Here is a 24,839-nt window from a genome sequence, read left to right on the forward strand (position 1 = left end):
CCTTACAGCTCAGTTGGTATAGAATTTGCCTACAATGCATGAGGCCCGGGTTCAATTCCTGGGTCAGGAAGATCTGCTAGAGAAGGGAGAGGCTACCCACTCCAGTATTCTTGGGCTTCCCTTGTGGCTCAGCTGGTAAAATATCCACCTGCAATGTGGGAGACCTGGGTTCGATCCCTGTGTTGGGAAGATACTCCTGGAGAAGGAAAAGGCTTTCCCACTGCAGTATTCTGGCCTGGGGTATGCCATGGACTGTATAGTCCATGGGTCGCAAAGAGTCAGACACAACTGAGCAACTTTCACTGACCTCATAGGTTCTGTGTGAGGAGAAGCCATCAGAAGAGAGCTGTGTATAGAACAAATGCCAATGAGATCTGAAAAGCCATATAACAAAAGGCTTTAGTCTCATGGATGGAAGGAGATGCTTGCTGCTATGCTTTTACAATCTAGACTTCAATTCTGATCCCTTAACCTTATAATAAATATCTTTCTAATTAAAATCAAGAAACCAAGGGAAACTAGGCAATGCAATGTGGAGAATGTCCAGCAAGTATGAGATACTAGCTGATGACAGATAAATGAATCTTACTATACAAACAGTATAAATGTAATAGAAACCTCACAGCTGATTAAAGCTGGCCAAGTACTGCCTGAATTCAATAAATTTACACTGTAAAAGTTTAGTAAAGGCTACTGCCAAGGGTGTTGATCTAGAATGTAGTACAAGACATTCTCAAAGAAATGAGTTCAACTTTTTTTGTCTTTTGCATTTGGAACTCAAATTTCAAATAATTCTTGGCCTTTCATCATATCTCCCTTAAGATTGGAATTATTTCAAAGGCAAAACTCATCCATAACTCAAGAGAGAATGGTGGCAAGAATTTTAACATCAGTTGATAAGACCCAAATGACTTACATGGTAATTAAAAAAAAATGGCTATGCATAGTCTCCAGTAGACAATGTGCCAGGCACTGCAAAACTGAGACAGTTTTAAAAAATCCATGAATTCAGATTCCCTGAAGCTTGGAGGAGCATCTTGTCTGCCTTGGTTATGGGCAAGGTGATTCCAGCCACGGGGAGTGGCTGTGGATCTCATCAGGACACACACTGAGCAAGGATGGGGCATGATGTTCACAATGTGTTTGAACTTGTTGGTGTTGACATACCCTTCGAGAAGGGCAGGAATGGGGCCATTCTTAGGAACCCAGGAATATGACTTTCAGCCAATTTGGCATTCTCTGGGATTATGTTTCCCAAACAGTCTTTGGCAGAATGTTAGTGTCCTTCCAGACATCAGTATGTCTATAGGTGTTTGGGAAGAACTAGTGTACTTCTAGGTGCTGGTATGTTAATGGGTGGGGATAGGACTACGCCAAGGGAGAGGGGCTCCAGGGTCAAAAGAAGCTTAAGTGGATGTTGTTTAGAAATGTTGCCCCTGACTACTTGCATCGTATTTTGATGTGTAACCAGATTTGAGGATCACAGGCCAGGACATATTGAAGGGGAGGAGTAGGTTCACTTACATGAGGTGAGAATAAAAGGAAGCAACCTTAGAGCCAATATGGTTCCAATTTTCTAATTTTTCACATGAGGAAATGAATTTAAAAGATTTGCCTTTAACTGATGGACGATGATCTCATATTGGAACCCCGTAGTCTTTAATGATGGCTCGTCTCTTCCCAGCTCACTTGGGGGCATGAGGATGGCGGTGGGTGGATTCCCAAGCAAGTGTCAAGGCCAGCCCCGCAGGGATGAGGGAAGCCATGAGGGCAAGGTGGAGATGACAACAGACTGGGCGTTTGGGGCTTGCAGTGCAGGGCAGGCCACGGCAGAACTCTGTGTAATCTTGCAAGTTTCAGAGCAAGGCGTGTCCAGATGGGAATGGGTGGAGGCTGGAAAGGGGTCCAGAAAGCATGAAGAATCTAGGCCTAAAATGCCTGGCTAAGGAGTTGCTTGTACTTGTTAGGTTTCTATTAAATAAACTTCAGTAAATCCCTTTGGTGATGTGAGGTTTGCTTGTCTGGCCCTAAAAATTAAATACTCTGCTTAAAGGTGTAGAGGGCATTATTTGAAGACTTTATTTTTATTTCAATTTAAGGCATATCAAGTTCCTGATTAGTTTTCATCCCTTGGAATTTGTCACTGGTGATGACAAAGGGGCTTATTTGTTGAGCTACCCTGGAAATTCAATAAGGGTATGAATGATCCTTCACATAATTCTTTAAAAACTGTTTATAAAATACCTACAAGGCCATTAAAAACAAAGCAAAGCAAAAGGGAACTGAATTTTGTTTATATTAAGAGACATTCTCAATACAAGCACATAATCCTTTTCCAACAAACTGAATAAGAATATTTGCTATTATTTGAATAGAAATGTAGCAATTTGATTTCACCTAAATAGTGTGGTTTAATTAGCTGGGTTGCAGAAGAACTGCGACTCTCTAGCAGGATCTCTTTGGAGTAGGAAATGGCAACCCACTCCAGTATTCTTGTCTGGAGAGTTCCATGGACAGAGGAGCCTGGTGGGCTACAGTTCATGGGGTCGCAAGGAGTTGGACACGACTGAGTGGCTGAGCACAGCACAGCAGGATCTCTTACTTTGTTTCTAGTTGTGGAAAAAAATGCACAACCTACTCTTAACCATTTTAAAGTGTACAGTTCAGTAGTGTCAAGTATATTAGGCAACCAAGCTCCAGAACTTTCTCATCTGGCAAAATACAGCAGGATCTTTTGGCTCAGGGCTCCTGACCCCATTTACCTTCCAATAAAATGGGCACATTTCTAGGATTATATTTAAGAAGCAGATATAAATGTGCTTTGTTATGCAATGTTTGATACATATAAAACCATGTGTTAACAGACATGTAATTTATGAAACCTAATAATAATGATACAAACACTCATGAGACTACCATGCCCTACAGTTCCACTGTTTGTGAGTTCCTTGCATATCCCAAGATGATTTAGCTTTTTAGTTTAGTTTGGAAAACATATGAATTACATGCCACGTGCTGTACTCCTTTGTAGGATGATTTTATGTGACTAGTGTCTCCCTCCCTTGGAGGGGTTCACTGTATAGTGACAGGAACATATATATGAATGAATCGTTGTGTTAGAATGAGACAGTTCTCTAGTCCAGTGGTCCCCAATCTTTTTGGCATCAGGGACAGGTTTCATGGACGACAATTTTTCCAAGGATGGCGGGGTCGGAGGGATGGTTTTGTGATGATCCAAGCTCATCATATTTAGGGTTCATGCTCCTATGGGAATCCAATGTGGCCACTGATCTGACAGGAGGCAGAGCTCAGGTGGTAATGTGAGCAACAGGGAGAGGCTGAAAATATAGATGAAGCTTCCCTCACTGGCCCGCCTGCGGCTCACCTCCCGCTGTGCAGCCCTGGTTCTAATAGACCACTGACCAGTGCTGGTCTGAGGGCTGGGGACCCCTGCTTTAACAGATGTGTGAAAAAAGTGCTATGAAAACCAAGGAAAGTTGAAGCTAATTCTTCCAGGTGGGAAAAAGGAAAACTAGTTAGATGGAGTAATCATGAGCAGGACTACAAAGAGGAATTGTAGACAGAATAGATAAAGACTATGACAATATTTCAGCAAGTGGAAACAACAGAAAGAGATCAATAATAACTACATGGTATGTTCAAGGAGCCCCAAAGAACAGAGCGAGCCTGGAGCCAGCTCTCCTTCCATTAGACTACTCAAAGAACTTTGAGATTTATAAGTAACAGTCTTGAACTGGGCATGGTTAATGTCTGCGGAACTACACTCCTGGCTTCCAACAGCTTATGTCTAAAGGGGAAGATTGACAAGTAAACAATCAGTAACAACAGCATGGTTGGTGCCATGAAGAAGCTCTCACGGGTTGCCTAGGGAGTCCATGCACACACAGGGAGGAGGGTAGGAGGTGAGGCTGGAGAAGAAGGGGTTTGTGGCCAGACTGGGAGGGGTCTACACATGCCAAGTCAAGGAATTCAAATTGGCATCTGAAGTCTGTTTTAGAGAACTTGAACAGTCATGAGGATTTGGGGCAGGGAAGGGAGTGGGATCATGAACTGTTTCCTTGATTTTTTTTTTTTAAAGAAAAAAACCTAGTGACGGGAGACTAAAAGAGCAGTTAGAAAGTTATTGCAATAGTTCAGGTGGGAGATGCAGAACCTTAGACTAGGGCAATGACATCAATCCATTCACTTACTCATTCATTCATTCCAAACTATTTGTTAAGCAACTCCTGAGTGCTAGGTATTATACTTGGGCTGGGGTAGAGGATGTGGACAGAAGTGCCAGTGAGACGGGGTATGGGAGAAGAGGATGCTCTATACACAATTCTGAGGTGAGAGAAGACAAGAAGAGAGAGAGAAGACATTGGCAATCACTCTGCTGTCTCTAGTTTGGGCAGCTCAGAGGATGATGACATATCCAGTGATGAAGACCAGTTCTGGGGTTAACAAGTTTAACTGGGACGTGTTGTGGGGGCAGGTAGAGATACCCATGTTTGAGAAATCCACTGGGTCCTGATACTATAGAACTGATCTTTTGAAGCCAAGGCCAGAGATGGCTGGCCACATTGAAAAGCCATCAGCATATCCGTTGTAGCCAAAGTCACTAGCATTGGTGATATTGCCAGAGACAATGTGTAGAGAAGGCTGAAGACAATCTCAAAGAACAAGAGGTGACCAGCAGCAGAAGGAGACAGAAGAGTCAGCAGCAGCCAGCAGGGGAGGGAGTTGAAAGGAGAGAGTTCCCACTGCTGAAAGAACTAGAGTAGGAGGAGAAATGAGCACTCCTGGCTGGGAGGTTAGGCTTGCAAGGGATGGACTAGAGAAACAGTGGTGATGGAGCCCAGGGTGCAGTAGGCTGAAGAGTGAATAGAACAGTCTGCTCTGCAGAGAAGGTTTCAGATGAAAGAGAGGGAGAAGGAATAGGGCAGCTTGAAGGAGGAATAAGCTATGACACATTTGAAAAGGTTGAAGGAGGCCAGCAGGCAGTGGGGAGGAAGACGGTGGAAAGGATGAACATACCATAGGCAGAGGTGAGTGGGGGAGAACAGGATGAAAGAACAGGAGTGGAAGGAGAGGGAGAGGGGCCAGTCTGCATCCGGGGAAGGGAAGGATGTTGGAGAAGGATGCACACAAATCTGTTTGAAGTGGAAGGTTTCTCACAGGATGGTTTCCATCTTCTCACTGAGACAGAAGAGCAGGTTGTCTGTGGAGAGTGAAAGGGCCAGAAGTAGCATAGACATCTCCAGGAGAAGAACAGTCTGGGAGAGACACTGTGAGGGTGAAATCTGGGGCTCCATACGGATGAGGTCAGAGTTTGCTAAGCAATTCAAAGGACCAGTAAATGTGCCCTGGCTTCATCAGTGTGCTCGGGCAATTATTTTCTGAAGGGATCAGCATCTTGGGAGCAGGAGAGAAGACTTACAATTGCTCTGTTCAGGTGCAGGAAGGGGGCAGGGCAGGTGGAGAAGGAGTTATGGAATCAAGGGTGTTCCTGAGAGTGGCAACATGGGGTCAATAGGTTAAGAGACCATGCAAGCTTTCATTCTATCCCCAGATTTTTGACTTGGAGGAGTCAAGTCCCCACTACTAATCAGGGATCTATCAGTGTCTGGTGACCTGCTGAAATTGGCCGGAGGTGATGGCCTTTCCCTGTGTACATGAAGCTACCACCCTTGCTGGACTGCAGGCTCTCGTTAGGGTGCTGCCTCTTGGCTGGGGTGACGGTAGACACCCAGGGTTACCTACACTTTCTTGATCTATATTAGATGATATTTACTGCTAATACGACTGATTCATTGTTGACTTTTTCACTCTTACAACATATTTCAACCCTTTTTTCATGATCATCGTCTTATTTAGATTTCTTGGTCTCCCTTTTTTTAAAGTTCAATCGAGAAAGTTCAGTAATATTGGACCAACTAATAAGTAGATGGAATGGCCACTGCATGACTTAAAGGGTTCTGGCAATGCCGCTTGTGGAACTGAGGCAGGGCTCTATTTATTTGTCTATTTTGGGGTAAAATATTGGCTCCTGAATTCCCTTTCTGCAACTGCAAATAAGCCCAGGCTACATAGTCCAGTGACTCTCTCCCCTTCAATGGGAATGTTTTCGGTGCCAGTGAATAAAGGTAGGAATCTTAGAAATCAAAGGTTTACCTGGGGATATTGAGGTCCATGCTGGGAAACACTAAAAGGTTTTGATCCAGGATCTGGAAAAATTCTCTCCTCATTGGTCACCACTGATAGACTATTCTCTGCTATTTGGGCAAGAAGTTAACCCAGGTTCCATCTAGGCAGAAGATAAGAGCCAGATGGGAGTAAGGTCCTTTCAGAAAGGCAAAATGCAATGAGTAGCACCAGTCCCCCTCACCCTTCAGATTTCTTCTTTCAGATGGGGCCAGCAGGAAGCGAGAGGATGCTGAGTTCTGCAGAGGGCCAGCTTGTAGTAACCAACACACTTGCTCTGGTCATCCTGGTCATCACTTTTAAAATGTTCATTATGATGAGTAAAGAGTGATCTAATTGCCTGCCCTTCTCCCCCTGCCAGCCTCCAGGACTTTGTGGACCACCCCCATTCCCAGTTCATATTCAGCCACTAAACGGTTAATGTTTGGCTCAGTTGGGATGGGGGGGGGGGGGAAGCTTGAAGGTTGTTAAATACTTTAAGTATCATTCCTGGAGAGAACTGTGCAGAAGACAGAGGAAGGACACAGCAGAGGATCCTCATGGCCTCCTCACGTTACAGACCCTTTCTGCCCTCTGGTTATTTTCCATCATTGAGATGTGGCTTTGGTACCAGGTCATGAGGCATTCCTCACACTCGAGGCAGGGTAAAGAGAAGGACAGAGGAAGGTTTCAGGACCATCAGTTACAAGGACGCCCTCTGTCAGTCCCAGACTGTGGAGAGGGGCTGCTGTCAAACAAGGGAGAGAAACTTCCTGCATTCTGCCTCCTAGGGAGGCAGGAGATGATGTCTGACCTCCTTCCTGTATACTCCCTTCAGAAAACACATGACTTTATCCCATCCCCCTCAGAACATCACCATTCATGAAGGAAGCCAGTGATCAAGAAGCAATTTTGGGGGTACACCAAGGGTCAGAGCCCCAGCCAGTTTTCAGAAATAGCTGTGAGGGCAGTTTGTATAGACCTCATAAACAGGGAAATCAATCTCTAAGATCTTCCCCTTGCAAAGAAATCCTTCAGGACTTACAAAATCAGACCGCATTAAGACTTTTGGCTGTCTTCCAAAGCAACATAGGCTTAACCAGATAGAATCGTTGAAAAATATTTTGAATATTGCAAAACAATCTGGCCTTATGTAATCCTGCTCCCAATAACTAAAGGCGTTAATTAAGAGGTATTTTCCTGGAAAATAAAACCACAATAAGATATCATCTCATGCCTGTTAGGATGGTTATCATCAAAAAGACAATAACAAATGTTAGTGGAACTCCTTATATACCATTCATGGGAACATAAACTGGTATAGCCACAGTGGAAAACAGTATGGAGGTTCCTCAAAAAATTAGAAATAGAACTACCATATGACCCAGAAATTTCACTTTTAGGAAACAAAATTACTACCCCAAAGAAGCCTCATGTTCATTACAACCTTATTTATAATAGCCAAGACATGGAAACAACCTATGAAGGATGAATGGATAAAGAAGATGTGATATGCATATACAGTGAAATACTATTCAGCCAGAAAAAAGAAAGAAATCCTTCCATTTGTGACAACATGGATGGACTTTGAGGACATCAGACTAAGTGAAGTAAGTCAAGCAGAGCAAGACAAATACTGTATGATCTGACACGTGGAATTTAGAAGAACCAAATCCATAAAAGCAGATCAGATTTGTGGTTGCCAGAGGCAGAGGTTGGGGTACAGGGTTGAGGGTAGACGAATTGAGTGAAGGTAGTCAAAATGTACAAATTTCCAGTTAGTTCTAAGATAAATAAGCTCTGGAGCTGTAATGTAAGACATGATGTCTACAGTTGAGACTACTGTACTGTCCATTTAACAGTTGCTAAGAAAGTAGTTCTTGGGCTTCCCTGGTGGCTCAGAGGTAAAGAATTCATATGCCAGTGCAGGAGACGTGGGGTTGATCCCTGGGTTGGGAAGATCCCCTGGATGAAGGAAACGGCAACCCACTCCAGTATTCTTGCCTGGGAAATCCTATGGACAGAGGAGCCTGGCTGGCTATAGTCCCTGGGGTCACAAAAGAGTCGGACATGACTTAGTGACTAAACACCACCACCACTACCAAGAAGGTAGTTCTTAAAAGTTCTTATCACAAAGGAAAAAGTGTGTAACTATGTGGGGTAAAGGGATGCTTGCTATGGGAAACTTTGTGCAATACAAGTATCAAATCATTAAGTTGTAGACTGTAAACTTATAAAATGTTATATGTCAATTATATCTCAACAAAACTGGAAAAAAGAGGCATTTCTCACCAATGTAAATTGAATGCCATATGGTACAGTTATGTATTCTTATTATAGTAACTATTTTAAAATAATAATATTAATTATTGTTATTAAAAATAATACAAGGAACTGTTTCAGGCAGTATATATATGCATATACATATATATCTATACAGATATAGATATACATATTTATGATCTTTTAATTTTCACTATCTACCCATGAGGTCAGAGCTCTCATTGTCCTCGGTATGCAAACGAGGAAACTGGGGGACAGAGTGGTTAAGTAACTTGCTTAAGATCGCACAGCCAGTAAGTCATAGAGTACTGCTTGGCTGTTCTATTGCTTCTAGCTGCCTCCACTCAGAAGTAACAGTTTTTAACAATTAAAGGGACTCAGTGAACAAAGGGGATGCCTGCTATAACAGAAGCCCTGGCGCTCACTTTGGGCTGCCATCAATACCACCACCAGCCACCCCTTCTTTAAGAGCCCACTACAAGGTCTCCCTCCAGAATTCCAGACTTGGAAATGTGTATATTTCTGAATCACCATACAGAGCACTCTGGCTGGCTCATTTTTTTTTTTTAAACCTTCCAAATAAAATGGTTGTGCAGCCTTAAGTATTTAAACATTTAACTTTTGAGGCTGCCGTGGCTGAGACAGCTTAAAATCTTGGTGAAATCACTCCAGCCTGGATTACACTAATTGACCCAAGATTTGCACCTGTCTGGAGTCCCTCCCCACCACACATTCTTGTCTGCTAAAAGTCATCTTTTCCCGTCTACACCAGAGGCTTCTGTTGGTGCAAAGGCTTTACTTTCCAGAAATCCTTGCCACATGGATCCATATCCTGGCTGAATTTCTTATTTCATTCATTTCTCATCTCCTTAAGATGCCATTTGAAGACATTTCCTCCTTCAGTTCAAGTCTAGTGCTCTATGAATCTTTGGTTTCTGTTCTTCACACAGAATTAAAAAAAAAACCAAACAACTTTTTTTTTTTTTTTGCTATACTGTGCAGCATGTGGAACCTTAGTTCCTTGGCCAGGGATTGAACCTGTGCCCCCTGCACTAGAAGTGCGGTGTTAACCACTGGAACACCAGGGTATTTCCACACATAGATTTTAGGAGCTTTGTGCTGTGTGCTTAAATGCTGGCATTCCAGAGATAAAGTGAAGAAAAACTGGCCTGGAGAGTCTCACCATCTGTTTTCCCCTCCTGGGCTGGCCATAGAGGGACTGAAATCCAGGGAGTGAAAGATCCCGCAGCAGCAGAGCAGCACTGATTCCAACCTGCCTGGCTTCACAGTGCGCACTCTGACTCTGCAAGAAGGCAGGGCACGTGCTAGAACTAGACCTGTGAGACCTAATGTTTTCCTTCATTTGGATATTATGTTGTTTGGGCTTTTCCTTTTGTTTGGGTCTCTGTGCCAGGGAATAGAAACGGATTGTTGCTGTTGTTTAGTCAGTAAATCCTGTCCGACTCTTTTGTGACCCCATGGACTGTAGCCCACCAGGCTCCTCTGTCCATAGAATTTCCCAGGCAAGAATACTAGAGTGGATTACCATGCCCTCCTCCAGGGGATCTTCCTGACCCAGGCATCGAACCCATGTCTCTTATGTCTCCTGCATTGGCAGGTGGGTTCTATACCACTAGCGCCACCTGGGAAGCCCAGGTGCATGCTATACAAGGTAGGTGCCACTCTATATTGTTAAAAATAGAGGCCTAAGTCACTTTCTCGGATGAGCTGACTAGTTGCTAAGACCAAGTTGGCTTTGGAAGAGTATTGTTTGGAATTGTTGGTGCAATTTGGAATTGTTGATGCAATTCAACAAATATGTGTGTGTATGTGTGTGCACACATGCACATGTACCAAACACACACACATTCATGTGTACTGGTTACCTATCAACTAAGCCTCATCATTTACAGTATTCTGCTAATCCTTCCTAGGCACTGGACTCAGAGCAAGCTCTCCAGCTGTCCTACCCAAATGGCATGCCCACTGGTAAACTCACTCCCTAACCCATTTGAACTCCTAATGACTCAGTTTTATTGATTGTGTTAGATGTGGCCAATTTTGTATTAATTGTACCAAAAAGTGCTAGATTTATTCTTAATTATTTACACATTTTCTTGTTACCCTTTCCTTGCTCGTGGGACTGTTACCTTTGTGTCACTCTTCGCTTTGTGTGGCCAGAGGCCCAAGGTCAGGGGAGGAGGTTGCGTCACTTACCACAGTGCAGCAGAGGGGCCAGAACCACCAGAGGAGAGCCAGGGCCAGGAGGAGGAACAGGATCAGCAGGGCGATTGCCAGGATGGAGCCATCGGACTGTGGGGCCAAGAGAGAGGGTGGTCAGCAGTGGGACTGGCTATGTGTGCAACCAGCACGGAGCTTGGGTGGGGCAAGGCAACCCCTGTGGTCCCCCACCCCACACTCCCATCCTCAATATGCAGATTTAAGGCCCAGAGATGTGCACAGTTCGCCAAGCAAATGGCTGAGACTCTGCCCAGCATTTTGGGCAACACACTCTATGTAGTCAATTCTCATGAGAAACAGATTCCTCTTTTCAGGGAGGCCCTATTCTTCTCTTTGAACAACATCCTGAAGGACTAATTCTGCCATAGACAGAGCAGATGGCTGCTCATGCATCTGGGCTCCAAGGAGGCCTGCCACTCCCTACCTGCCTGCGGACCAGCACCCTCTGCCCGCTGACAGTTTCCTACTCCCTGGATCTGCTGTTCCTGCCACCACCTGGTCTGGACTCAGGACAGTTGTCAGGACTCAGTCTGCTCCCCTGAACCTGTTTCTCATGTGTTCATGTAATAGATTCACGAGCAAAGACTAGAGCCCACAGATAGGATGTGATAAAGGGCAAAAAGATTCCAGGGTATGGAGGGTAAAGCAGCTGCTGCTGGCCCTGGGAGGGGAGGGGTGTGGTGGCTGAGTCAATGCTGCTGTCAGATCCAGTGAGACAGGCAGCCAAGACAAATTATGCCCACTTCCAAACATGCCTAGGCCAGCCCCCAAAATGACAGTTGCCATGGCCTGAGATGGTTAACTTTTAGCAGCAGAGATCTCATTGACTGGGTGTCAGTATTCCGAGGCTGGTGGTTCAAAGAGGCAGATTTAAGTGCCCTCCATCTCCCTTCCTTCCCAGCTCCTGGGAATGCAAGGGGGCACAATGTTTGGAGCTAGGGGTTAGAGGCAAGTTGTCACAGGTATTAATTGTCATGGGTACCCCTTCTTGCCAGTACAGCCAGCACTTCTACTTTTAGCACCTCCCTGGGAAAATCAGGTATGTTTGCACAGATAATGATGATGATGATGACAAAGGAAAGCAACCTAAATGTTTAACAAAGAACGACTAATAATACATTATAGAACCACCATACAGTCAGTTACTCTGTAGACATTATGTTTGCAAATATCTAAATGACCCAAGAAAACACCCCTGATATAAAGAGTGGACTTATGTATATGTGTCAAGAGTGAGAGAGAGACTGAGGGATATTTACTAAAATATTAATGGTGGTTTTGCAGGTAGTGGGTTAATGGTAATTAAAAAAAAATCTATCTTTGTTTTTTTCTCTTTTTAGCATTGAATAATAAGAAAATAAACTCCTAAAGTTGTATTTTAAAAATCTGCACTTGGGGTTCCGCCCTTTGGTGTGAGCACTCACGTGACCCTGCGGCTCTCACCCTGGGTTGGAGGACCTGTGGGGTACATAGACGGGCTCAACTGGATGGAAGGTGTCACCCTCCCAAAACGACACTCATGAATTTTAGGGCACATGACTTCATGGGAAGCTGTTCCCAGTGTGACCAGGTTCTCAAAGCTGCTCCCTCCCTGCCATTTCCAGAGCTGGGAGGCTGTGTGGCCTGTCCGAGGTTACACAGTGGGTTAATGGAAGATCTGGGGTGTGACACACTCTTACTCTGAGTGTGCATCAGGGACTACTGGAAGCTGTTCAAAGGCATCTCTTACTCTGTGGAATGTCTTTGACCTAAAAGCCAGGGAACTAAACATTTGACTCCCACCAAGCCGAAGCTTGGGAATGCCCTATTGCCCCCGAGGGAGCTGCACCTCACAAGTGCAGGTGCAGGGCTGGGCAGTGGGTGGGGAGGGGGCACGGTGGCCAGAGGATGCTCCTGGACCACAACATTCATGCATGAGCTACAGCAGAAAATGATGCTCTCCTGGAAGACACAAGGAAACGATGTGTGTTTTCCAGACTTACTGTTAGTCAAAGGCAACCCTCTTGATCTTTCCATCCCTACATTCCATGCCCATAAAATGGAGATACTAAACCTCACCTGCCTCATTGCATTGACGTCAGGACAAAATGAATTGTAAGATGAAAGCAGACATGACTGGATGAGAGATTTGGAAGCCATCAAGCCAGACGCTGTGTTGTAACTCACCCTCTCTTTGTTTCCACATGGCCAGCAAATATGGTGGCCATTTCACATCATAAATCTGTTTGCACTCAGAATAATATGTAATTTTGTTACTACAAGGCTTATAAACCTTTGGTATTTCAGTATTAAGTTATAATTTAGTAAAGACTACAGACTACATGTATTCACATTATACGCAGTCTCTCCTCTTCTGATTTAATCCTCACTCTAGAGAAAGGAACTGAAGCAGAAAGACTGATGTACTTGGAGGATTTTTAAAAATTTCCTTCTGGAAAAAGGAGAAGGTTTCCTATGAAGTGGGGAGGGTGAAGGACCGGGCCCAGATGGGAAGACAGAAGGTTTCAGTACTGGAAGAAGATTTCCTGGATTCAGACAAAGCTCTGTGTGGCCTGCCTCTGGCCAGGTTTGGTCTGACCCTGCCCAGCTCCAGGTCTCCCTGCTGCTGTGGAGGAAGACAGCATGGGACTCAGGGAAAGGCAAGTGCCCTGGGGATGCTGGGGGAGACAAAACGCAGCAGGGCAGGAGGTCCTGAAGGGACTGACCCCTGCTCTGGATGCAGCCCCCAATAAACCCCCCAAATGCACTGCCTGGTTTTCAGGATCTTCCAGCAACCATTATACACAGACATCCAGTGCAAAAAGAGTCACCATCAAACGAAGGGCGTGCATTTTTGGTAAACTTAGACCCGAGACTCATGTCTTATAAGGAGATAACATTTGCATGAACATGAACCTCAGTGGTTCACTCATGGATTCATTCAGCCAACGTTTACGGGGGTCTGTCTTGTGCCCACTGAGCGGATATCTGGGGTAAAGACTACTTAGAGAGAACCAGGGTTTTCACAGTCTGCTGAGGCACATGTATCAACTGTTACCCATACTCAGGGGGCTGTGTGCCATTCAACAGCTGTACACACAGCACCTTTTATTTATTAATTTGTTGGATCGGTTTTATTTTATTTAAAAATGTTATACAACTTTGAAGGTTTACTTTCCATTTACAGTTATTACAAAATATTGGCTATGCTCTCTGTGTTGATAGTACATTCTTGAACTTATGTTACATGCTACAGTTTGCACCTCCCACTCCCTCCCTCCTCTAATGCCCTTCTCCCCACCAGTAACCACCCCATGCAGCACCTCTTATGTGCCAGGCAGTGAACTATGTAGACAGCCTCAATTCTTAAAGCTTACATTATGGGGCAATAGTAATAATGTAATGACGATAATACAGCTAATACCACATACTTATTATGTGCCAGGGACTGTCTGTTCTATGTATTAATATGCTTTCAATATGTCAGTTCACTTAATTATCATTAAAAACCTTATGAATTCAATAATATTATGTTTTCCATTCTACAGATAAAAATACTGAGGCAAACATAGGAAAAGAACCATGCCCAAGTTCACAGGGAAAAACCAGAATTTAAGGCTGGGCCATTTGGTGAGACAAAGAAACAACCTAAATGTCCATCAGCAGATGAACAGATAAAGAAAATGTGATTACATACATATGATAGAATGCTACTCAGCCATAAGGAATGAAATAGTGCCATTCGCAGTAACATGGATGGACCTAGAGACGATCATACTAAGTGAAGTAAGTCAGACAAAGACAAATACTATCATATATCACTTATATGTCAAATCTAACGTGTGACACAAAGGAACTTATTTATGAAACAGAAACAGACTCAGACTTAGAGAACAGACTTGTGGTTGCCATGGGGGAGGGGGTTGGGGGAGGGATGGGGTGGAAGATTGGGATTAGCAGATGCAAACTATTATATAGAGAATGAATAGACAACAAGGTCCTATTGTATGGCACAGGGAACTTTATTCAACAGCCTGTGATAAACGGTAATGGGAAAGAATATGAAAAAGAATGCATATGTTTATGTATCTATATATAATATATCTCTGTGTATATATATATATATATATATATATGTGTAAACATGAATCACTTTTCTGTATAGCAGAAATTAACACATTGTAAATGAAAGAGATGGGCATACCAGACCACCTGACCTGCCTGCTGAGAAACCTATATGCAGGTCAGAAAGCAACAGTTAGAAGTGGACATGGAACAACAGGCTGGTTTCAAATAGGAAAAGGAGTACGTCAAGGCTGTATATTGTCACCCTGCTTATTTAACTTATATGCAGAGTACATCATGAGAAACACTGGGCTGGAAGAAGCACAAGCTGGAATCAAGATATTGCCGGGAGAAATATCAATAACCTCAGATATGCAGATGACACCATCCTTATGGCAGAAAGTGAAGAGGAACTAAAAAGCCTCTTGATGAAAGTGAAAGAGGAGAGTGAAAAAGTTGGCTTAAAGCTCAACATTCAGAAAACTAAGATCATGGCATCTGGTCCCATCACTTCATGGGAAATAGATGGGGAAACAGTGGAAACAGTGTCAGACTTTAATTTTTTGGGCTCCAAAATCACTGCAGGATTGCAGCCATGAAGTTAAAAGACACTTACTCCTTGGAAGGAAAGTTATGACCAATCTAGATAGCATATTAAAAAGCAGAGACATTACTTTGCCAACAAAGGTCCATCTGGTCAAGGCCATGGTTTTTCCAGTGGTCATGTATGGATGTGAGAGTTGGACTGTGAAGAAATCCGAGCGCCAAAGAATTGATGCTTTTGACCTATGGTGTTGGAGAAGACTCTTGAGAGTCCCTTAGACTGCAAGGAGATCCAACCAGTCCATCCTAAAGGAGATCAATCCTGGGTGTTCATTGGAAGGACTGACGCTGAAGCTGAAACTCCCAATACTTTGGCCACCTGATGTGAAGAGTTGACTCATTGGAAAAGACCCTGATGCTGGGAGGGATTGGGGGCAGGAGAAGAAGGGGAAGACAGAGGATGAGATGGCTGGATGGCATCACCGACTCGATGGACGTGAGTTTGAGTGGACTCTGGGAATTGGTGATGGACAGGGAGGCCTGGCGTGCTGTGGTTCATGGGGTCGCAGAGAGTTGGACACGACTGAGCGACTGAACTGAACTGAACTGAAATCAACTATATGTCAATAAAATAAATTTCAAAAAAGCTGAGCCATTTTCTTCCACAGCCTACAGGTTGAACCAGCAGGCTACTGCTCTCAGCAAATGCTAAGAACCAAGTGCCTGGAACCAGCCATTCACAGGGGGTGACACTAGACTCTTACCCTGCAGGGTGAAGGAGAGCTTGGCATTCCTGCCGAGAAAGCAAACGCAAAGTGCCTATTGTGGGGGTAGAAGGGAGGTGGGATCTCCCCTGTCAGAGGCCAAGCCAAGAGCGTGACTTTTATCTTGAGACTGAGTGGTTTCAACCTGAGTGTAATGTAATCAGATTTGTTTCTTGCAAAGCAAATGCTTTCAATGCATAGAGTATGGACCTGAGGAGGGAAAGACTGGAGGTCAAGGGCCCAGGTGGAGGGGTACTGCAGTTTGGTCCCGTCTTTTAGGATAACACTTCATAGGGTCACTCATTCTGAAACTCTTGCATTTTCATAGATGTTTGTACTAATTTTACTCATGACAGCCGACAGTTAATGTGTGCTATTGGCATTCGTGGCACTAGGCCAAGTGCTACATGTTCATGAGTTCATGTAACTAAATGAACAGCTCAGCGAAGGTATATGACTGACCCAAGACTCTTACAGACATTTACATGCCCTCAATTTTAATGTTGCAAAACTGGGAATTGAACCTTCACAGTCTGATTTTAGAACTTTGCCCACTTCCACTTCACCATTATACTGTAATATGAGATTTATAAAAAATTCACTTAAGAAATATTGATACTTTAAAGACTAAACATTAAATAGCCATGTGAGAGACTGACAATGTGTTTGTAATTGCTACAACTGCTCTGACGGAAGTTCACCCACATGGCTCCAGGGGGACTGGAGTCTCACGTGGTGAAAATGTGCTTCAGAGTAAAGTCCAAAAGGGATGGGGGTCACAGCAGAGCCTGCTTGCCCTTTATGAGCTTGGATTGAAGTTTTAATCAATTACCTCATGACAACTCATATTAGGAGACTCTGTGTTACTTTGTTAAATATATATCAGAATGTAGTAGATAAATACATACACACCTGCACTGTGTAGTAACTGGTATTTGTTTCATTCTAGAAGTTGGTTCAGTTACTCTAAATTAATCCTTTTGTATCTTCATCATATTCCAAGATGAAGAGCTCCCTTGGGTGTTAAGATTCTGCCATGAGCCAGGAGACATGTGGAATGTTCCAGAGTCCAGAGGATAGCCTGGTGGCTCATAAGCTGCCTCTTTTGATCTGTTCTGGTGCCACCTTCTTTGGCTCCTTGAACTCAGGCCTTCCACCAGCCCTCCTGTGTCCCAGGTCGCGGCGTTACCCACTGCTTGCTCCCCAAAGCTTCTTCCTAGCTTGGAGCCTAAGAGGGTCATGGGCTAACCATCGCTCTCAGTCTGACTCAGGACAAGAGTGTGGACTTGGCCTCTGCTCACCACTTCACCAGGGCACAGGGTGACCAGGACTGGAAATACCCCGGGCCCATGTGGCCTCCACTATGGGGCTGAGCGGGGCCATTTGGGGCAGTGCCTAAATGTGTCTGCCCCGGCCGCACCAGCCAGCCTCCAGGCCTGGAAGCAGATGTAGCCTCTCTTCTCTCTGACGCTGGGGAGGGACCTGCCTGGACCTGATTTTATGATGCAACGTGAGAGCAGACCCTGATCTGCCCTGCAAACTCTGTTTTGACACCTGTCCTTGCTGGGAAGCCTCTGCATGTAATTCTCTAGAAACTTCGAAAGAGTTTTCTGAGGGAAAAGAAAGCAGCAGACAAATAGCCAAAGATTGATTCCTGTCATTGGTATTTTCTGGATAGCCTAAATATCCAACAGCTTATATTCTTATTTTATTTAAAAAATAAAAACAAAGTTTAATAAATCAACATAGCCCTTTATTTGTTTTTTTTTTAGTTCTACCACTTTATTGCTACCAACCCATCTCCCTCCACCCTCATGCACACATGCTCAGTCATGTAATCCCATGGACTTCAGCCCGCCAGACTCCTCTGTCCATGGACATTTCCGCGCAAGAATACTGGAGTGGGTTGCCATTTCCTTCTCCAAACATAGCCCTTTAATTTGGAATATTTTCAACAGGAGGTTGGGGGTTCTGGGGTCTGTGACTAGAGCTGAATGGAAGCAGCCTAAGGTACTTCCAGCTGGGGGAGGGGACACACCTAGACAGCGTATTAAAAACCAAAGACATCACTTTGCCAACAAAGGCCCATATAGTCAAAGCTATGTTTTTTATAGTAGGCAAGTACAGATGTGAGAGTTGGAACACAAAGAAGGCTGAGCACCAAAGAACTGATGCTTTTGAACTGTGGTGTTGGAGAAGACTTGGGAGTCCCTTGGACTGCAAGGAGATATATTCATTGGAAGGACTGATTCTGAAGCTGAAGCTCCAAAACTCTGGCCACCTGATGTGAAGAACTGACTCATTGGAAAAGACCCTGATGCTCGGAAAGACTGAAGGCAAAAGGAGAAGGGGGCGGTAGAGGATGAGATGGTTGGATGGCATCACCAACTCAGTGGACATGAATCTGAGCAAACTGCAGGTGATAGTGAAGGACAGAGGAGCTTACAGTCGATGGGGTTGCAGAGTTGGACACGACTACTTAGCGTCTGAACAACAACAACAACACATCGTTTTCTTCAATGAGGAGTAGTTTCGTGCCTTTTTTCCTGTGAATGCTGAGGTGTAACATGTTCACCTGCTCCTTTCTGCAGTCATTCTTTGTTAGGATAACCTTCTCTGAAGTAGACCTGGCTTGAAAGGCAAATCCCTGCTTCATGGCTTTGTCAGTTCCTCTGTTCCCAGCTCACCAAATGAGGGTGTGTCTTTTAAGACAAGGAGGCGTTATTTTCAAGGGTATAGATTTGGAAACTCGAATAATGACAGCATCTTTCACATGGTAGGTTTCTAGTAATTTTGGATTTCTGACTCACAAGTAGTGGGGCATGAGAGATCTTGTATAATAGGAGGGAGGCAAACTTCTAAGGAATAGAGCACTAAGCATCACTGCTCCTTTCTGTCTTGATACTTTGCTTTTTTGTTTGTCTGTTTGCTCTGAATATATCTCTAAAAAAAAAAAAAAAGGAGAAAAAAAAAACCAAAAAACAAAAAACAAAACCTGTCCCTACAAAGGGATGGCCTCTAGTGGGACCCTGCCTGTTCTCCCTGACTCCAGAGACTTTTATATGAGTCTTGGCTGCTTGCTGGCCTGGGGGAAGGGAGGAGGGTAAAACTGAGAGGAATGATGGGAAACTGGGGGAAGCTCAAGTTTAAGAAACTCAAATCTTCAAGGTGGGTTTGAACTGGGATTCTGCCTGATGTCCAGGCATGGGGTTATTAACATGTAGCCAGTGGAGTGTCTTCAGTTCTGGATCAGTTAAGGAGGGTGTGTTCTTCCCCAGTTCTGCGTATCTTTCCCTGTTGAGGGCACTTTGTGTACAACTCCAGGCCTTTCTTCCTCTTTGAGGGCTTAGTCGCTCAGTCGTGTCTGACTCTTTGTGACCCCGTGGACTGTGGGTCACCAGGCTCCTCTGTCCATGGGATTTCCCAGGCAAGAATATTGGAGTGGGTTGCCATTTCCTTCTCCATTCAGTAAATAGGACCAGAGCACAGAGGACATGGGCCTCTGCTCTCCACCTCCTCTCCTGGGAGCATGCTACCCACTGGGACAGCTAGTCTTCAGCTCCACGCAGGCTGGTTTTGCGTGAGGCCTGATGCTTGTACAATTTGGGGAGGCCTCTTTAAGAAAAAGAATGTAAAAATACGAACTCATAATTATAAGCGCCCCTCCTGGGGCCTTAAAAAGGCTAGGAGGAACCCATTCAAAAGAGGATCCTGGAAACTTAAACTTCATCAGCTCCCCCAAAGCTCTGCATCTTCCCTGGACAAGCCCCAGGTAAGAGGAGGCTGGCAAGTGTATTTAATCCTGGACTTCAGTTTCCAGTCCATTGCTGTCCCCTCAGCCTCAGTCTCCAGTCCACAACAACAAAGGCTTTCATATATGGTGTTGAGGGTCTTATTTCTGTTTGTTCACATGCTTTATTGCCCCTAGGACTGTGACCCCTCCAGTATCTTTTAACTTACTCTATAATATGGGCCCTAGGGCTTCTTTGCTGGCTCAGACGGTAAAGAAACTCCCTGCCAATGCAGGAGACCCAGCTTTGATCCTTGGGTCAGGATGATCCCCTGGAGAAGGGAATAGCTACCAACTCTAGTATTCTTACCTGGAGAATCCCAGGGACAGGGGAGCCTGGTGGGCTAGAGTTCATGGGGTCCTAAAGAGTCAGACCGGACTGAGTGACTAACACTTTCACTTTTTAGGAAGGGCCCTGGTAAATTGTAACAATTACATGTTGACAAGAGTGTACAGGAATTATTAATAAAGCAGTATGATGAGCCCTCCCTGATGGGTGGTGGGTTTGCTGCAGTTTTAGGATCTAGGCTAGGTTTTACAGATCCTGAGCATTATTACTGAGTTACCGAAGATACTCAGACTATTTCACCTGGTTAGATGAGACTGTCTTTTAAACATTTAACCTGAAGAATGAATTAGCAGGTTTATTCTGCCACATTGTAGGGCTATCAGCCAAACTCTGCCAAAAATATGACCGGAAAACAGCTGATGATCCATTAGATCTTTTTAAAAGCTGGACAGGCTGCTTCCCCGGATTCAGCTGGGAAATGATGATGCCACAGGGCACTCCAGGATACTACTAGGCGGATTTGCTACGGTGTGTGGCTACCCGGCGGTCCCTCTTCCTCTCCTGCCTCCATCTCTGGCTCCGTCCCTCTGTCCCTGGTATTGAGCAAGCACTGTCGGAAAGCACCCAAGGGAAAGAAGCCCTTCGGCCAGGGGCAGTTATGGTCCGTGACCTGGAGATCTCATGGCAACTCGCTTGTAAACAACAAAGAGGCTATCTAGCTGAGAGGGAGATGTGCAGAGACAAAGGGACCAGGGACATGGTGACTTGTCCTGCACCAGGGACATGGTGGACAAGTCAGACGGGAGTGTCAGCTTCTCCAAGGGAGACCAAAGGGCTCTGTACCCGCTGCTGTACCCCCACCCTCCGCTCCAGGCAGCTTCCCTCCCTCCCTCCCTCCCTCCCTAGGCAGAGGCTGCCACTTGGGAGGTGTCACATTCCAGGGCTCTGAAGTGGAATTTCGAACCATCCTCAGCAGCTGGTATGAGCTCTGTTTCCTGCCCAGACAAAACTGGCAGAGTACGGGCAAGTTTTATTTTGAAAGATGAAATTTGAGTCATTTTATTACTGCTGAGAAGTTCTGGATGGGCAAGCCCTGAGACCAAAATTCTCTCTCTTTCTCTCCCTCTCTCCCAGAGCTTATATATTCTGACTGTTATTTCTGGAAGTAACTTTAGCCGTTATCTAACTTCATTGCCCATCCCGCTCTGCATTTTGTTGGAATTCTGTTGCCTTGGCATCTGTGGTGGCTCTCCTTAGCTTCCCACCTCACATCTCTGATTATTGCTTGCCCACCTCCTCATGAGCTTTTCCTTGTATTCAGTCCCTTAAATATCAGCAGAGGCATGGATCTGGGTTGGTTTTTGTTTTTTTTTTAAAGCAAGTTATATACTTTTTAAAAATTAATTTTTATTGGAGTATAGTTGCTTTACAATTTTGTGTTAGTTTCTGCCGTAGAGCAAAGTAATCCATGATACATATATATATATCCCTTCTTTTTTTGAATTTCCTTCCCATTTAGATCATCACAGAGCAGTGAGTAGAGTCCCCTAAGCTATACCTGAAGTGTCTACTTTTCTCTCATTTTAAAAAGCATGGTAAAATATACATACACACAGCATTTGCCACTTTAACCATTTGTAAGTGTACAATTCAGTGGCATTTAGTTCGCTTGCCATGTTGTACAACCCATGGATGCATTCTTGGTCCCTTGCGGTTTTTCTTTCTAAAACTGGCCATGGGCTGTCTCCCTTCTAGATACTGATGACTTAACTCTTTATCTCTAGCCTAGATCTCTCTTCATGCTTCAGGGTCATAGTCAGGGTCATTCCACTGTCTGGTAGGTTCTACTGGCACTGCACTGCAAACTCAACAATTCAAACTGAGCTCACTGTTTCCTTTTTCAAACCAGCTCATTCTCTTCTCCTCATTCAGTGATAAGTACTAAGTACTTCCCAGGTGGTGCGTGAAACAGAACCTGCCTGCCAATGCAGTAGACATAGAGACCTGGGTTTGATCCCTGGGTTGGGAAGATCCCCTGGAGAGGGGAATGGCTACCTACTCCAGTATTCTTGTCTGGAGAATCCCACAGACAAAGGAGCCTGTCAAGCTATAGTTCATGGAATTGCAAAGAGTCGGCCACAACAAGTGACTTAGCATGCACGCACCACCTATTAATCCAAGTTGGAAATCTGGAAGTCCATCTCAGTTTTCTCTTTTTTCCTCTCTCCCCTCCCCAAGTTCACACCGTCTTATAAGTACACCTATTCCTTTGACCGGCTAAATACTTCTTGAATCTGGCCTTATATACTCCTTCTTCAACACTTGATTAGATTTAGAATCTTTTTTTTTTTTTGCCAATCATAGTTATCTCTTCACTGGTTTCTCTACCACCAGCCTTGCTACCCAAATTCCATCCTCCACCATTGCATCTAGAGTCATTGACCTAACATGTTATAATAGCTCTGCCACCCATGAACCTTTAACAGCTCTTCACAGTCAAGAGTTCTTAATATTGGAGAATTTGATGAAAGTGATACAGCCCTTTCCTCAGAAAAGGACACATTCACATTTATAAACAAGCTCACTAATTTTGCTCATATTTTCAGAGGGGTCCATCAAACCCCAAGAATCCATTTATGGGTCCCTCAGTCCAAAAGTCCTTAGCTCAAGGCCCTTCACAACTAGGCCTCTGTTTTCTCCAACCTCCTCTCACACCACCTCCCTCCTTATACTTTGGGCTTTGACGAAACACAACTACATGTAGTATCCTGTACACCAGCTCACTGTTTCTCTCATGGTCTTCTCCCTGAAACACCCTTTCTTCCTTTCATTCCTTGGGCAACTGTTTTTCATCTTTCAAGTCTTAGCTAAGTGAGTGAGTGAAGTTGCTCAGTCATGTCCGACTCTTTGCGACCCCGTGGACTGTAGCCTACGACAGCAAGAGTACTGGAGTGGGTTGCCATTTCCTTCTCCAGAGGATCTTCCTGACCCAGGGATCGAAGCCGGGTCTCCTGCATTGTAGGCAGATGCTTTACCGTCTGAGCCACTTCCCAACTAGTCTTAGGTAAGGCACCACCCAATTCATTCATACCATACATATTTATTGAATACCTACTCTATGCCAGGCCCTCTACAAGCACTGGCATAAAGATGGATGTGGTCTTTGTAATCACTGACCTTGTAATTGAGAGAGGAACACAGATAAGTAAGTGCTACCACTCAACTCCAAGTTTGGGCTCTCATCTTATATCTCTATCTCAGTATCTCCTTTTTATTATAGTATTATATCATATGTGCTTGTCTCTCACTGAACTATAAGACCCTGGAGGACATAAGTCTGACTTTACTTATTTTTGTGACTGAGATGTAACACAATGTTTAAAACTAAAAGGACTTGTCACTCAAGTATTTATGAGATTGAGGGAAATAAGGATTTGGTAGACTAAGACCTTCCACAGCTAGTGGGTAGCCGAAATAGCACAGTTGCCAATGTTGCCCCAGGTTGCTCACCTCCCCCTCCATGGTCCTGGAGCTAGAAACAGCTCACCAATCTTACTGCAAAGAGCTTGGGCTTTTGTAAAATTTAAAGTCCTAATTCTTTCACTTATTAATACATAGACTTTAGGTAACTAACCCAGCCTCTCTTAAACTTCCTTTTCTCAACATGTATGAACTTGCAGTAATTCCTACTTCCCTGAATTGATTTGATATGACATAGGATGAGGTATGTAAAGATCCTGGCACACAGCCATCCTTCAACAAAATGTGACTTTCCTTTCCATTCTCCCCCTTGCTTCTATGCCCAAGCTGTGTTCCTGGTGATGTGCCCAGACTTGGCTCAGGTGAATAAATTTGATTCCTGTGAACAGTCTCTTGCAACTGTGACTGGCTGTGGTGTTGGTGGGTGGTCCCAGTTTACATAGTGGGAAACCACAGGCCTTCAGGTTGCCATTGCAATGTCAAGCAAAGGGAAACCCAAGTGAGAGTTCCAATGGTAAGTTTAATAGCTTCCATTAAAATCAATCAAACATTAATAGGGGTAAAACACTATCAAATATTATGATCTATTCTTGCTATCTGAGAGGTAATCCAGGCTAGAGGTAATCTGAGCTAAAATGGTGATAAAATTGATAGGCACCGAAGATACTAGATTCCTTAACCCATAAATTGGGCAGTATAGGAAAAATACTAGGTGAGAATTACCTCGGCTCTTGTGGGACTCTTTGTAAAAAGCATGACTATAAAGTAATGAGGCTGTTTGGTGTATTGAACACAGTAGAACTCCCAGACAGGAATCTAATTCCCTCTAAACTAGTGACTCTGGATGCTGGAGACTCTCCAGTGATTCAGCCCATGCTCAAAGCAATTCTGAAATACCTCCTTTGAAAGTGTTTCTGAAGCTAATTCATAGGCCACAAAAAGAAAATATGTTATCTTGTAAGTTATGTGTTGCTTTTTATCAGTGAGTTTCCCAATTTGATCACCCAACATTCACCAGATCTGGTTCCCACAACTTTTGGAGTTGTTTTGATATCAAATCACGATGGTGTGATCACTCACCTAGAGCCAGACATCCTGGAATGTGAAGTCAAGCGGGCCTTAGAAAGCATCACTACGAACAAAGCTAGTGGATGTGATGGAATTCCAGTTGAGCTATTTCAAATCCTAGAAGATGATGCTGTGAAAGTGCTGCACTCAATAT

The 24,839-nt window shown here is 44.3% G+C and overlaps 1 protein-coding gene across 1 annotated transcript in view; it reads right to left on the reverse strand.

Annotated features, from left to right (window-relative positions):
* The window catches only part of ANTXR1 (ANTXR cell adhesion molecule 1), a 251,881-nt gene that overhangs the window by 91,959 nt on the left and 135,083 nt on the right, over positions 1 to 24,839 (reverse strand). Inside the window, exon 13 of the mRNA XM_061155147.1 lies at positions 10,684 to 10,779. Coding sequence (XP_061011130.1) covers positions 10,684 to 10,779 — 96 coding nt within the window. The remainder of the gene's footprint in view (positions 1 to 10,683; positions 10,780 to 24,839) is intronic.

This window comes from Dama dama, chromosome 11 (genome assembly GCF_033118175.1).
Source record: "Dama dama isolate Ldn47 chromosome 11, ASM3311817v1, whole genome shotgun sequence".
NCBI lineage: Eukaryota > Metazoa > Chordata > Mammalia > Artiodactyla > Cervidae > Dama > Dama dama.